Source organism: Geotrypetes seraphini, chromosome 3, assembly GCF_902459505.1.
Source record: "Geotrypetes seraphini chromosome 3, aGeoSer1.1, whole genome shotgun sequence".
NCBI lineage: Eukaryota > Metazoa > Chordata > Amphibia > Gymnophiona > Dermophiidae > Geotrypetes > Geotrypetes seraphini.
Window position 1 is genome coordinate 368808596 of NC_047086.1, and position 16533 is coordinate 368825128.

At 45.5% G+C, this 16533-nt stretch overlaps 1 protein-coding gene across 1 annotated transcript; it reads right to left on the reverse strand.

The window, feature by feature from the left end:
• Positions 1-3479: 3479 nt before the first annotated feature.
• Positions 3480-7427, reverse strand: LOC117356387 (E3 SUMO-protein ligase KIAA1586-like). Its single transcript, XM_033935525.1, has 2 exons — positions 7374-7427; positions 3480-5900 (listed from the first exon to the last, which is right to left on the reverse strand). The coding sequence occupies exon 2, from the start codon at positions 5730-5732 to the stop codon at positions 3843-3845; it is 1890 nt and encodes a 629-aa protein (XP_033791416.1). The 5' UTR covers positions 5733-5900; positions 7374-7427; the 3' UTR covers positions 3480-3842.
• Between the last annotated feature and the right edge of the window lie 9106 nt (positions 7428-16533).

Below are 16533 nucleotides of genomic sequence, written 5' to 3' on the forward strand. Positions count from 1 at the left end.
TCAGCTCACATCCCATCCACCTCCCACCCTATCCACTCCTCCAAAAATGCCTCTTTTCGGTCTGGGCGCACAGAGGCAGTGAAAAGGCCTAAGCTGGTTTTAGATACATCTAAAACTAGTTTTGATTATCGGTACTTGGACGACCTGTCTTTTTGATCATCCAAATACCGACTTAAGCTGATTTTTGGACTTTTGTTTTTAAATTATGAGCCCCATACTGTTTATCTGTGAACATCCTTCAAAGTAGTCTCCCAGGTTGCCCATGGTTTGTTGTCATTGCTGGGGAAGGCAGTTAATTCCATCAGCTGCATTTACAGTTAAACAGTTGTTCATGTTGTACACATTGTATGCCAGGGGTGCCCACACTTTTTTGGCTTGTGAGCTACTTTTAAAATGACCAAGCCAAAATGATGTACCAACAATAAAATTTTTAAAAATACAAAGCACACTGTATGCAGAGAAAATGTTAATTATCATTTATATTCGGGGTTTTTTTTTTCAAAGAGGTCAAGGCAGATGACTTAAAAATATGCAATGTCACCTCAGTAATAACTATACAAAAATAGACAAATATACGCCCTCCCTTTTTACTAAACCGCGATAGCGTTTTTTAGCACAGGGAGCTGCGCTGAATGTCCCAAGCTGCTCTCAATGCTCATAGGCTCCTTACATTAAAATCCGCTACTGCCCTTTATTAAAAGGGAGCCATGGTGCAAAATATACAGTAGAAGCAGATATAAATTCTCAAAAACGGACACATTTTGATCACTAAATTGAAAATAAAATAATTTTTCCTACCTTTGTTGGCTGGTGATTTCTGACTGCATCCAATATTTCTTCCCTTCTTTCTGCCTCCTGCATGCTTCATCTCCTCCAGACCTCATTCTATTCCCCAACCAACTTCTCTATCCTTCCATGAGTCCAACTTTTTATTCCTTTCTGCCCCACCCCCCCTTTTTTTTTTTTTTTTACAAAAACATGGAAGAGGTTTTTAGCACTGGCGGGCTGAACGTTCTGCGCTGTTCTGACGATCATAGGAATTCTATGACCATCAGAGCAGTGCAAAGCATTCAGCATGCTGGCTTGTGCTACAAACCAAAGGAATTGTACAGTTTAGGGGTGAAGAAATAATGGTGCATATCCCCCAATACTGAACAAAATCTAAAGATAGCAGATGTAAATTTGAAAAAAGAGAAATAGCAAATCACCTTACAAATTACCAAATAAAAATAATACAAAAAATGGAATATAAGATAATACCGTTTTATTGGACTAATACATTTTTTAATTAGCTTTCAGAGGTCAAATCCTCTTTCCTTAGGTCAGTAAAGTATACTGCTGTTACAGTATCCTGTCCTGACCTGAGGAAGAAATTGGTCTCTGAAAGTTAGTCAAAAATATATTAAAATTAGTCCAATAAAATGTCACCGTATTTCCATTTTCTATTTCTAAACATTTATCAGCACAGATACAATACTACTTTATCCTAAAGCAAAAAAAATAAATAAAAAATAGAATTTTTTCTACCTTTGTCATGTGGTTTCTGCTTTCCTCATCTTTTTGTCATTCTCTTTCTTCCATTCACTGTCTGCCCCTACTAGAACCTGTCTGTCTCCCCCTGCCATCTCTCCTCCTTCCCTCCCCCCCTCTTTGGTCTGGCATCCATCATCTTCCCTCATAAGAATTGCCGCTGCTGGGTCAGACCAGCGGTCCATCGTGTCCAGCAGTCCGCTCACATGGTGGCCCCTAGGTCAAAGACTAGTGCCCTAACTGAGACTAGCTCTACCTGCGTACATACCAGTTTAGCAGGAACTTGTCTAACTTTGTCAAGAATCCCTGGAGGGTGTTTTCCCCTATAACAACCTCAGGAAGAACATTCCAGCTTTCCACGACTCTCTGGGTGAAGAAGAACTTCCTTACGTTTGTACGGAATCTATCCTCTTTTAACTTTAGAGAGTGGCCTCTTGTTATCTCTACCTTGGAGAGAGTGAACAACCTGTCTTTATCTACTAAGTCTATTCCCTTCATTATCTTGAATATTTCGATCATGTCCCCTCTCAGTCTCCTCTTTTCAAGGGAGAAGAGGCCCAGTTTCTCCAATCTCTCACTGTACGGTAACTCCTCCAGTCCCTTAACCATTTTCGTCACTTTTCTCTGGACCCTTCTCTAGTCACTCTTCTCTGGACCATGCCTTCTTCATGTACGGCGACCAGTGCTGGACGCAGTATTCTAGGTACCATGGCTCAGTACAGCGGCATGATAACCTTCTCCAGTCTGTACATGATCCCCTTCTTAATCATTCCTAGCATTCTGTTCACCCTTTTCGCCGCCACCATACATTGCGCGGACGGCTTCATTGACTTGTCAACCAGTACTCCCAAGTCTCTTTCCTGGGAGGTCTCTCCAAGTACCGCACCGGACATCAAGTAGGCGTATATAAGATTTTTGTTACCGACATGCATCACCTTACACTTATCCACGTTAAACCTCATTTGCCATGTTGCTGCCCATTTCTCGAGCATGTGCTCAGCCCAAAGCTTCCCCTCTGACGCAGCTTCCTGTTTCTGCCTGGGCAGTTTGTGTCACAGGGAAGCTTTGGACTGAGCACCGTGCTGCCGATCTGAAGTGCTGTCGAAGCTGGGGGGGGGGATCCGTTGCCGATCTTAAGTGCTGTCGCTGGGGGGGGGGATCCGTTGCCGATCTTAAGTGCTGTCGCTGGGGGGGGAGGACGTCGATCTTGTCGCCATTTGGAATTTAAAAAATCGGAAAGAAAGGTGAAGGGAGGGAGATGAGCCTGGGGTGAAGGGAGAGATTGAGAGAAGGGGGCAGATGATGATGATGGAAGTGTGGGGGGGGGGGCTGTTGTTGATCTTAAGTGCCATCACTGTTTGAAAAAAAAAAAAAAAGCGAGGTGAAGGGAGATGGTAAGGCAGCTGCTCTCTGTTTGCCCTCCCTGATAATTTCGGGCCCTAGGCACATGCCTACTGGGCCTATCCTTTAATCTGGCCCTGATGATGGTACTGTCAGAAGATGTTGGTCCTCTATGATTCAGTCACATAAAATGGTTGACTGAACATTGTCTTCTGCTACACAGCTAAAAGTGTGCAGGGGTGTCTCAGTGTTCCCTCTAAGCGGGCGGGTGTTGTGAGCAAACTTTTTTCACTGTGAGCTAAAAATATCGGGCGCCAGCAAGTTATGAGCCAAATAAATATGTTGTCAAAGTTGCTGATACATGAGGACGAGGTATTCAAAGGAATTTTAGGCCTACACGCTAAATTAAATAACGTTAAATAATATTTTTAAGAACACAAAACAACGCATTAATTCTTGAAAGTACAAAATTCTTTTTTTTTTTTTTTTTACCAGAAAAACTCAAATTTATTTTAAAACAGTCTACAGAAATTGTAGGGATGAAATGATATCTTAATAAATGTTTTACAACAAATGTAGTTATGTCTGTTACATCCATATGTGTAAACTGTAAATTAAAAACAGTCCAGAAGACAATACGTTTGATGCTTTCAATTTCTAGACAATCTATCAATTCCAGCTTCTACACAAAAGTATAAATACATTAAAACAAAATATTGAAAACCATTTTATTGGGCACAAAGTTTGCCTTCAGTGAGAAGAGTTCACTCAATATGTTGTAGAATAATTGTTGTGAAACTGGAATGGAATCAATTCTTCACTCAAGTTAGATATCATCAATATCTTCATCATCATCCCCAATATCATCAAACTGGATTTCATCGTCATCACCGGGGCCAAATGTGTCCGTTTCATTGATTTTAGCATGTTCTGGAAGTTCTCCATAGGCTTTTAGGCTCCAAAATTCTTTATTAAGATTGTTCTCTTCTGCCTTTTTCTGATTTCCAAAAATTGTAAACACTGTCTATGTTTACATTATTTCCTGTGGCTAAATAAAGTTTGATTCTAATTAGGCATTCCAAATGTTCTACTCTTAACTTATTACGAGTCTTTGTCTTTATAGCATTCATCAAGCTAAATCCTCTCTCACAATCGGCACTTGAAGCCTGAAAGGTGCCACACACGTCTAATAGAGCATTTAGTCCACTGAACTGTTTATGCTGCTGAGCAAAATTGTACATTTCCTGAAGCGTTTGTATAGCTCCTGCTTTTACTTTTTCAGCAATAATATATTTGAACTCCGAATATTCTGAAATAAGCTGCCTTTTGAAACAATGTTCATCATCTTTGTTCATTAACAGAAAATAACGGTTAGATAATCGTGAAAATTGTTCGTTTCCAAATGTAAATTCCTCTAAGTTGGACGGATTTGAGATACAGTCTTTGTCGAAAACACGCCAGTCCTCTAATTCATTGTCAGGAAATCTTTTGTCCATATGATCACAAGTTTGTGTAATAAATGTAAGAATATGATCTGTTTTAATTACAGAATTACAAGATGAAATGAGAGTTTCAACATTTTCATTGAAATGTGGTTTTTCTCCCAGATATTGAGATCTGAGTTTCCTTAATTTGGCTTTAGTGAACTGGAATGCATCCAAAGGTGCCAAACAACTCTTCTGAAGAAGCTTACACAGTGATCCAAGCTCCTCAAGAACATCGCAGAGAATAAATAGCGCAACTTTAAATTCCAGATTACTCAATTTAGTCAGGCAGTATTTGTGCACGGGATCATTGTCTTCTTCCACCTGTTCTTGACAATATTCTAACAGGATGTCATAATTTCTAACCACTGCACTTACAGCAAAGTGCCGAGACAGCCACCTAACATCATGTATAGCTTTAAATGAAATGACATCTGAGTCTGCAGCATTAGCAATATCCTCCAGTTTGGCTTTTCGTACGCTCGATCTACTGAAAATCGTATACACGGTGCGTATTAGAGTTTCGATCTCTTTCATGAATGGGATCGTTTTCCATGCATCGTCTATGCCTAGATCTTCGCGGTGAGCTACACAGTGTTGCTCTAGAAGATGAGGAACTGATTGACGTAACTTTGCAGCTACACCATTATGCTTCCCAAGCATGACTGATGCTCCATCGGACGTGAACATGACCATACGACTGAAATCTAAATCGTTCTCACTATAAAACTGCTTTATAGCATCAACTATAGCTGTGCTGTCACAAGCAGTTAGATGTTTGATGCCAGCAAAAACTGTCTCATGAATGTTGCTGCCACTTCTTCTAAATTTAATGTATATTATGAGCATTTTCGAAACAGAAATATCAGTACTTTCATCAATTATTAGGGTATGAAAAGGAGACCTCCGGATTTCTGTAAATGTTTCCCGTTTAACAATGGCATTTATGCAGTCAAGGAACTCGAAAGCATAGTTTTTGCTTCTCCAGCTATCAGGTATTTTTACGTATTTAGCCATGTGATTGAGAATTTCCTGGACGGATAGCATGGACGAATTCAACTTTACCGCTAGCAATATATTATCAATTAAAATGTTAACTTCCTCTGGACTTGATTTATATCTCTGTGCGTATTCGATTCTGTTGTTCCGACTATCGGGAGTTTCTTTCAAGAAATTCATTAGAAAACCTCGGCTTTGATTGTGAAGCTTTTGAACCGCTTCTAAATGAGAATTATGATTCAGATGACGCTTTAAATAATCAATTTTCCACTCAGACCAAGTCTTCCCTGTGCTCCATTCTCCGTTAACACCTGCTTTTCGGCATAGGGAGCAAATTAATGCGTTGTCCGTGTCGCTATATTCGAATATTTCTTTCATCGCCACTGTTTTCCGTCCACTCGCGTGCGGCAACGTGGTGTCAACCAAAAACTCGGTCAGTCATTCCTTCTTAAATTGGCTGCGCTTTTTCTTTGTGCTGCTACCAAACTCTTCATTCTCTTTACGCTTCGACATTTTCGAATGGATGTAAAAATTATTTGACTGAATCTATGGAAGATCGCAAAAGAAAGTTTATGCACACGCTTCAAACGATCGAAACTTGAAAAGAACTTGCTTCATGCATGTATAGATAAACAATGGCGCTCGTGCGGCCTCAGTTTTGTAGCGCATTACTAATTTACTAGTAGTAGTACCGTGTTTCCCCGATGATAAGGCAGGGCCATCAAATAAGACAGCCCCCCCTTTTTAGACAAAAATATAAAATAAGGCACCCCCGCAAATAAGCCACCCACCGATACCTGCGCTTACCCGAATCGAGTGGTACGGTGGGTGACTTCATGTGGTGCCTAGTGCAGGAAATCACTCGCGTCTGCTCTGACCGCCTCTTCCTGCACGAAGTCGGGCCTTATCCAATCAGGAGCTGCATGTCAAAGCAGCTCCTGATTGAATAAGACCCGGCTTCTTGCAAGAAGAGGCGGTCGGAGCGTACGCGAGTCCGGCTGCCTCTCCTTGTTGGCGAGCTGAGCGGACCGTCGGGATCGACCCCCCGCACCCCCTAGGTACGCCTCTGCAAGTCTTGCCTTGCCCGGATTTGCCGCTCTCTTCCAGTGTTACTCCCCCCCCCACCCGACTCTCCTCTCGCCGCCCTGCCATCTGCCGTACGCCTCTTCCGATCGCCCCCCTCCCTGCTCGCACCCGGGATCCGGAAGGTTCGCCCCCCACATTTCGCCCCCAGCAATTCGCCCCTCACATTTCGCCCCCCACATTTCGCCCCCAGGTATGTTTCGCCCCCACACATTTCGCCCCCCGGATGTTTTGCCCCCACACATTTCGCCCCCGCACATTTCGCCCCCGCACATTTTGCCCCTGAGCCCTGCAGCCCTGAAATCAACCTGCTCTCTGCCTCCCCCAACTCTCTCTCTGGCTCCCCGGCTCTCCAGTGCATCGCGCCCTGCCCGGGGCCGGAGCAGGGCGGCTGGGAGACAGCGACGCGGCCGCCAGGGTCGGAAACCCCAATCCCCCCTCCCACACAGCCGGGCCGCCCAGGGAGGGGAAGACAGCGACGCGGCCGCCAGGGTCGGAAACCCCAATCCCCCCTCCCACACAGCCGGGCCGCCCAGGGAGGGGAAGACAGCGACGCGGCCGCCAGGGTCGGAAACCCCAATCCCCCCTCCCACACAGCCGGGCCAGGGTCGGAAACCCCAATCCCCCCTCCCACACAGCCGGGCCAGGGTCGGAAACCCCAATGCCCCCTCCCACACAGCCGGGCCGCCCAGGGTCGGAAACCCCAATCCCCCCTCCCACACAGCCGGGCCGCCCAGGGAGGGGAAGGACTCCAGCCACGCTGAGCAGATGAGACGGTGGCAGCCACACCACCGGGGGCGAAACATACCTGGGGGCGAAATGTGGGGGGCGAAATGTGAGGGGCGAATTGCTGGGGGCGAAATGTGGGGGGCGAAACTTCCGTGAACCCTCGCACCCCCACCCCGACGTCCGATTCCTCCCCCAGCCTCCCCTTACCTTTGCGACGCGTGTGTGCGCTGTGACGAGAAACTTGTGCGCTGCGATGTAATATTTTGTGCGCCAGCACACGCCAGCGCAGCTTAGCGGGAACACTGTATTTTCAGCTGAACTCTGAGGAGAGACATTTCCAAAGATGTGATTGGGCAGAGGGAGGAAAACAGCTCAAGTCCTTGATATTTTGGAAAGTGTACATTCTACTTTTATCCTTCCCAACCTTCCACACAGAAAAACATACATAGTAAATGATGATTTTCAGAGAGAAACAATTCAAGTAGTTTCTGATAAGCAATACAAGTAGTTTCTGATAAAGAAAATACAAGTAGTTTCTGATAAAGAAAAGGCTGGATTGCTTAACAAATATTTCTGCTCTCTGTTCATGGTTGAAGTGCCAGGAGCGGGACCACAGAAGACCATTTTAGTCGCTCTTTTCTGGACCCTTTCAAGTAGTACTGTGTCCTTCATGTACGGCGACCAGTGCTAGACACAGTATTCCAGGTGAGGGCATACCATGGCCCGGTACAGTGGCATGATAATCTTCTCCGATTTATTTGTGATTCCCTTCTTAATCATTCCCAGCATTCTGTTCGCCCTTTTCACTGCCGCCGCGCATTGCGTGGACGGCTTCATCGACTTGTCGACCAGTACTCCCAAGTCTCTTTCCTGGGGGTTCTCTCCAAGTACTGCACCAGATATCCTGTATTCGTGTATAAGATTTTTGTTACCGACATGCATCACCTTACACTTATCCACGTTAAACCTCATTGGCCATGTTGCGGCCCATTTCTCGAGCGTGTTTATGTGACGTGCAGGTCTTTGCAATCCTCCTGCATCTTCACTACTCTGAATAACTTCGTATTGTCTGCAAATTTAATCACTTCACTTGTCGTACCAATTTCCAGATTGTTTATAAATATGTTGAAGAGCACGGGTCCAAGCACCGAACCCTGTGGCACTCCACTCGTGACACTTTTCCAGTCCAAGTATTGTCCATTTACCCCCACTCTCTGTTTCCTATCTGCCAGCCAGTTTTTATTATTATGAAATGTTTTTTATTGGTAAAGAGAATAACAACTCACAACCACAGAATACAGATAAGGATTGTAACTTTTCCAACAACAACAGGCAAAAGAGGGACACCTCCCCCCCCCCCTAAGAGGACTGGACTCTGATGTCCTCTCAGGGAACAAAGAGACCCAAACACCCCCTAACAGACCAGTATCCCCCCTCCCCCCAAACCCCCTTCCTCCCTCCCCCCAACAGAAAGGAATCCCAGGTCAGACAGGTGGAGCAGAATACAATTGCAATCCGTTCACAATGCGACAACTCCTTGGCGGAAAACTGTCCAAGTAAGGAGACCAAGTGTGAATAAAGTCTCTACTCTTACGACGAGAGGAACAAGTCAGCCTGTCCTCCCAGCACATCAGCTCATGAAGTTTGTTCCTCCAATACCAAAAGGAGGGAGGAACATCGGCCAGCCAATGGTTCAAAATACACTTCTTCCCCAAAATATAACATTTGCTCAAAAACAATTTTTCAGCAGAAGAAAAAACAGAGAATGCAGGGAAGTGAACAAACAGCATGTGAAAAACAGAAAGAGGAACAGGAACCTGAAGAAGGCCCTGAAGGAAAGAGGCCAGAGCCCCCCAAAAACCCTGAATACTCTCACAACTCCAAAAGCCATGAAAGTAAGAATTCACTTCAGTGAGACAGGAAAGGCAATACCAGGTATCCACACAGCCCATATAGAAGGCCCGGCTCTGGGAGGTATAGGCCCGCAACAGGGTTCTGTAATGGCACTCACGCAGCTCCGCATTATAGACTAAGGCTGGAACCCGGCAGAGAGCGCGGAGCAACCAGTCCGCCCCAAGCTCCCTCCCCAAATCCCTCGGCCAAGCCGCCAAGACAGAGGAAAAATCATGAGGCCCCAGGGCTGCAAGCCGTCATTGAAAAAAAGAAACCGAGATCTGAGGTTCCGGATCCTCCCCCCCTCCAAAAAAGCTCGAAACTGCATCCCAAAGGACAAAGAGAGGGAATCTCTAGGAAGCGAGCGCACATAGTGTTGCAACTGACAATGTGCGTAAGCAAGACCAAGAGAGGGAAGACCACCGCGCTGCAAGTCAACGCAGGACTTCAGCTCCCCGTCATCCCGCAAAACCTGAAAAAGGAACTCACAGTCCTTAGCCCGCCATCTGCCAAAAACCGAAGAGGCCAACCCCGGAGGGAAGGAAAGATTACCGATCAGAGGCAACAACACACTAACCCGGGAATCCTGATGCCACAGGGGAAGTATCCGCCGCCACACCTCCCAAAGAGGACAAAACATGCCAGCCAGTTTTTAATCCACAGGAGTATTTTACCCTCAATTCCATGGCTCGCAATTTTTCAAAGTAGTCGTTCATGCGGAACCTTGTCGAATGCCTTCTGAAAATCCAGATATACAATGTCGACCGGGTCACCCTTGTCTATCTGCCTGTTTACTCCCTCGAAGAAGTGCAGCAAGTTCGTCAAGCAAGATCTTTCTTTGCTGAAGCCGTGATGGCTGGTCCTTATCAGATTGTGTCTGTCAAGGTGATCACTGAAGCTTGAAGAATGGTTTGAATTTGGCAGCTAAAATTTAATGCTAAATGAAATGAAAGTTTATGCATTTGGGCTGTAAAAACCTGAGGGAACAGTACAGTTTAGGGGGTGAAGAACTTATGTGCACGACAGAAGAGTGGGACTTGGGTGTGATTGTATGTGATGATCTTAAGGTGGCCAAACAGGTTGAAAAGGTGACAGCGAAAGTTAGAAGGATGATAGGGTGCATAGGAAGAGGTATGGCCAGTAGGAAAAAGGAGGTATTGATGCCCCTGTATAGGACTTTGGTGAGATCTCATTTAGAATATTATGTATAATTCTGGAGGCCACACCTTCAAAAAGATATAAGAAGAATGGAGTCGGTCCAGAGGAAGGCTACAAAAATGGTGTATGGTCTTCATCATAAGACATATAGTAACAGAGTAAATGACAACAGATAAAGACCTAAATGGTCCATCCAGTCTGCCCATAAGTTATACTCACGGGGACAAAATTAAAGATGTCAATCTGTATACTTTAGAGGAAAGGCGGGAGAGGGGAGATATGATAGAGATGTTTAAATACCTAAGTGGCATAAATGCGCATGAGTCAAGTCTCTTTCATTTGAAAGGAAACTCTGGAATAAGAGGGTATAGGACGAAGTTAAGAGGTGCTAGGCTCAGGAATAATCTAAGGAAATATCTTTTTTTTTACAGAAAGGGTGGTAGATGTGTGGAACAGTCTCCCAAATGAAGTAGTGGAAACAGAGACTGTGTCTGAATTCAAGAAGGCATGGGATAAACACGTGGAATCTTTAATGCAGATCCTCTACATCCTCTGTCTTTATAACCAAGCTTACTGAGGGTTAGGCACTAGGCCAGCAAGGGTCACCTGTGGAATCTGATCTCTTAAGAAAGTCCTCAGAGTTCAGTGATAAGACGTAGGCGTAGAAGAGTTGTGCAAAATCTGCTTTGGAGAAATATGCTTGGATTTTTCAAAGTTGTTGAAGGTAGTAGAATGAGGTTGAGACAACCTGTGAGATGTGGTCCAAGAGTGAGAGGTTGGCATCAAGTATGACTCCGAGGAGCTTGGTTAAAAGTTGGTGGTGGCAGGGGGATCCAAGATGGCTGCATGTTAGCTTGGTGTCTCCTACCTGCTCCATGGAACCGCTAATTCTACTGGAGTTTTTTCTAGATTGCGTGCTGTTTGGCCGCGAACTGTTCTTACAATGCCTCATACTAAAAGAAAAGGGTGTTCTAAAATTGAATCCCTCCCAACCCAGAAGCTCGACGCTGGTTCAGTAACAAACTTTGGAGCGGTACTTGAACCAATTAACCACCAACTTACCGAGAGAAGGGGGCCCTGCTGTAAATGCAGACGATGGAGCATCCAGTTTCTTGGGACATGAAATATCACTGTCCCCGCTGGATTCCAGTCCACCATGGTCAACACGGGTTGCCCCGGTGGTGATCCTAGGGGCGGAAATCACTGCCTTGGGCTCAAGCCAGGAGGGAGGAGCACTCGTGAAAATGAATGCCGAGAAATCCACTGGCTTCCAATTTCTTATCGTATCACTTACAAAATTATTCTACTTACTTTCAAAATCAAACTCTTACATCAACCTACATTCCTCGATAAACTTCTTATACCTCAAAGTTCCACTCGTACATTAAGATCATCCGACCAAAAACTTCTCTATATTCCATCCCTTAAAGATTTTTATTATACTCGCAAAACAAACTTCGCTATAACAGCCCCTACCTTATGGAACTCACTTCCACAACACCTCCGCGACGAACAACAACTAGTCAAATTCAAGATCAATCTAAAGACTTTCTTATTCCGAGACGCTTTTAATCAAACCTAAAAGCATCTTCTCTCTCTTCCTTCGTCCAGCAAGCTTCCATTATTCCATTATTTTAATGTTCCCCTCCCTTTTGTTCAATCCTCCCCCCCACTCTCTCCTTTTCTTCTATTCAATGTAACTTTTTCCCTTTCCACATTTACTGCCCTCACACTCCAGTTCGTTAAGTCTTTGTCATTTATGTTTAATTTAAGACATCTTTTTGCACATACTGCTACATTTAATTCTTTTTTATAATTTTATTGTAAACCGGCCAGACAATTGTTTGATGGTCGGGATATTAAAAACCAATAAACTTGGAAAATTGGAGAGTAATAGCAGGTATTTCACAAAGGCTTGATAGAACGCTGACAAAATCCACACAAGAGGTACTTAACCTCAGTGGCGTACCTAGCATATGTGACACCCGGGGCCCATCATTTTTTCACACATACCCCCATCTGTATGAAAAACATGATTTTTAGTAACAAGCCACATGTCACACATGAGTACCTAGGAAAAGGCAGCATCTTACATACTGCAGTGAGCAATACATCAATACACCCATTGTAATACTAAACAAGCCAGACTAGTACAGATCAATCCTGCAGTCAAGCCTAACAAAAAACCATGTCTTTCGAACACACAGAACACAGAAAACACCTTTGCCTAGTATGGAATATGTAATCACAAACTAACCCCTCCCTCTTTTACAAAACTGTAATGTGGATTTTAGCCACGGTGGTAACAGCTCTGACGCTCATAGAATTCTGAGCATCAGAGCTGCTACCACCACGGCTGGCGCTAAAAAATGCTCCACAGTTTTGTAAAAGGGGGGATAAAATTGAAATACATAGACAAAGGTTAAATTGAACCAGTAAGAAGCTGGACTCTGCATACAGTGCACCACAGAAACAGAGACACATGTCTCCTAAAGCAATAAATAAATAGAAATTTTTTTTTCTACCTTTGTCTTCTGTGGTTTCTGCTTTCCTCATCTTCTTGTAACTCTCTTCCTTCCATCCACTGTCTGCCGTCTCTCTTCCCCTATATGGCATCTTCTCTCCTTCTATGCCCCTTCCAGAAACTATATGCCTCCCCCTTCCATCTCTCCTTTCACCCCCATTGGTCTGGCATCTATCTCCTCTCCTTTCCTCTCCAACACCTTTCCTCTGCAATCCCTTTCCCTTTTTCTCTCATTTTCCTTTTCAATTTATTTTCTGCATCTGTCTAGATTACGTTCTTACTATCCTCTCATCAATGTCCTTTTTTACTGTCTACCTAAAGCTTGCCACCTCTTTCCCTCACCTCTGCAGTGTTTCCTTAACTCAATCATTTTCTCCTCATCAGGTGCCCTCCTTTTATTTATCCCCTCCTTCCATCATGTACCCTTTTTCTCCAACCCTTCCATCTAGTACCTTCTCTCTCTGTCCACTTCCATCCAGCGTCTGCTCCTCTCTTTCTCTCCTCCCATTTCCTTCCTGCATTTGCTCCCTTATCTCTCCCATCTGCACTTCAATCCAGCATAGGCTCCCCACTACCATCCAATGTCTGCCCTTTCTCTCGCCATCCACCCCTCTTCAATCAGCATCTGCTCCCTTTCTTTCCCTCCAATATCCTTCCCCCTTATGTCTCTCCCCTTTCTCTGTACATCAATTCTATCAGCACCACCCTTTCATACCACCCTGCCCCCTTTCTTTCCCTCCACCACTCTTCCATTCCAGCAATCCTGCTCCTTTCTCTCCCTTCATGCAGCAAGGTCCCACGATGACTGTAGCTGCCGTCTGCCAGTCCACCCCACTCCGACGTACTTGCTCTGGAGAGGACTCAGCAGCCGCATGCTGGAAGGTCCCATGATGACTCATCTGCTGGATCTGCTCCGGCAGACGCAGGGAGTTGTGGCAAAGTCTCGCAATGACTGCGTCTGCCGGGTCCATCCCCTCTGATGTAACTTACTTCTTCTGGAGCAGAGCCGGCAGACGAGTCATCGCGGGATCTTCCTGCACCTCAGCGCGGCTACCGACTCTGCTGCAGAGAAAGTAAGTCAGAGGTAATGTGACCATTTATTTTTTTCATCAAAAGGGGACATCTATTAATTGACTGTGTATCTTTTCTTTCATTTCTTTCTTTCTGCACTCAGGCCCAACAATTGTCCTTTTATATTCCCTCCCGCCTTCCTTCCCATGTCCTTAGTGCCCCCAGTGCCTCCTTCCCTTGTCCATGGTGCCCCCCAGTGCCTCCTTCCCATGTCCATGGTGCCCCAGTGCCTCCTTCCCGTGTCCTTGGTGCCCCTAGTGCCTCCTTCCCGTGTCCATGGTGCCCCCAGTGCCTCCTTCCCGTGTCCATTATGCTCCCAGTGCCTCCTTCCCATGTCCTTGGGGCCCCCAGTGCCTCCTTCCTGTGTCCATAGTGCCCCAATGCCTCCTTCCCGTGACCATGGTGCCCCCAGTGACTCCTTCCCGTGTCCATAGTGCCCCCTTCCCGTGTCCATGTTGCCCCCAGTGCCTCCTTCCTGTGTCTTTGGTGCCCCCAGTGCCTCCTTCCCATGTCCATAGTGCCCCAAGTGCCTCCTTCCCGTGTCCATGGTGCCCCCCGTGCCTCTGTCCCGTGTCCATGGTGCCCCCAGTGCCTCCTTCCTGTGTCCATAGTGCCCCCAGTGTCTCCTTTCCGTGTCCTTAGTGCCCTCAGTGCCTCCTTCCTGTGTCCATGGTGCCCCCAGTGCCTCTTTCCCGTATCCATGGTGCCCCCAGTGCCTCCTTCCAGTGTCCTTAGTGCCCCCAGTGCCTCCTTCTTGTGTCCATGGTGCCCCCAGTGCCTCCGTCCCATGTCCATGGTGCCCCCAGTGCCTCCTTCCCGTGTCCATGGTGCCCCCAGTGCCTCCTTCCCGTGTCCTTAGTGCCCCCAGAGCCTCCTTCTTGTGTCCATGGTGCCCCCAGTGCCTCCATCCCATGTCCATGGTGCCCCCAGTGCCTTCTTATGTCCCCTCCACTGCCTTTCAGATTTTGCCCACCCCCAAAGCCAGCCAGCCTGCCTGTCTGCCTACCTATCTCCCTCCCTCCCTGCTGCATTAAAGCCAGCCAGCTTGCCTGCCTACATCCTGCCCTCCCTGCCACGGAAAAAAAAAAGCAGCTCTCCCCTTCCTTTCCCCCGGTCCATGCCTGCAATCTTAACTCCCCCTGCCGACATGAAGTCTTTCCGACGTCAATTCTGACATAGTAGAGGATGTTCCGGGCCAGCCAATCACTGCCTGACAGGCCTGGAACGTCCTCTCCGATGTCAGAATTGACGTCGGAAAGACTTCTTGTCGGCGGGGGGAGGTAAGATTGCAGTGGCACGGGCCGGGGGAAAGGAAGGGCAGGAGGACCTGGACCTGGCCGGCCGTGCACCCCCCGAAGCCGTGCACCTGGGACGGACCTCCCCCCCCTTGATAAGCCATTGCTTAACCTTTCAGAGAAAGTTGATCATTTGTCTAAGAACATTGAAAAGATTAAACAAGACTCCACAGAGCAAATACTACAGGTTAACTCTGATATAAATGGTTTAAAAGAAATTACATCTACTTTGATTAAAGATAAGATCTATGTGCATCGGAAAATGGAACAGTTTGAGAATTTTAATAGGCGGCTCAATATTCGTGTAGTGAACTTTCTTAAATCTCCAGCCTTAAATTCTGTTGATTATTTTAAAAAAATATCTAACTGAGATATTAAACAAGCTAATCCTCCAATCAGTAAGATATATTATATTTCTAATGTTGCTACTAAGGCTGCGGAGGAAGGAAATACAGACCAAGAAGAACAAATGGAAAAAGAGTTGTCTGCCATGTTGGAGGAATCTCTTTCTGAAGTAAAAGAAAGAGCGACACTACTTGTTTCAAAAATGGACATCCATTTTTTGATCTGGATTTTGTAGAATTTTGATGATCCTGTAATCCCTGATGCAGCTTTATAGCAAAACACTGGCCACCATCAGTGAGACCATGTTCTAAATTTGAACTTTCAACCATACTATGCGCACATGTGCATAAGATGAGGAGAACCCAATATGGTCCATATTTTAACCAACATGTCTTCCTCAGGGGTCCAATATTAGCAATTACTATATAGCAAAAGAACAGATGTGGATGTTGTGACATAAGCCCGGATCCATAAATAGTTCTCAAAAGTCTGTGCTCCAATAAAATGGACAGCTTCAGCTTTCTCTGCTTTAAAGTGACCCAACTCATCTAAAATAGCCTAAAACAGGAGTGCCCACACTTTTTTGGCTTGCGAGCTACTTTTAAAATGACCAAGTCAAAATGATCTACCAACAATAAAATTTAAAAAACACAAAGCACACTGTACGCAGAGAAAATGTTAATTATCATTTATATTCGGGAGGGGGGGGGAGGTCAAAGCAGATGACTTTAAAATATGCAATAAATAGTAGCACTTTCACATGGATTAATGCATGATGTCAGATTGTGTAATACCAGAACACAGGCTCCACAACAAGTTAAATAAAAGGAAATAGTCTCAAAAAAGGGCCCTTCCACCTCCATAAAAGTGGTTTATTAAAGGTGGTTGAGCGGACACCTCATCGACAAAAAAACCTTCATCAAAGTTGAAAAAGCTTTGTGCAGGAGACGCGTTTACTATCCCACTTCAAAGTCTGATCGGTCGTGCTACAGCCAGAGGCAGCAGATTTGAGAAATGCTGGCTACCGGCGGTGTACCGATCAGCTGAAGATAAGTTGAATAGCTTTTCATCTATCTTTTTG

What these genes read in the sequence shown, in the direction of transcription:
- LOC117356387 (XM_033935525.1), bottom strand. Translation starts at nt 5,732, where the DNA reads ATGAAAGAAATATTCGAATATAGCGACACGGACAACGCATTAATTTGC.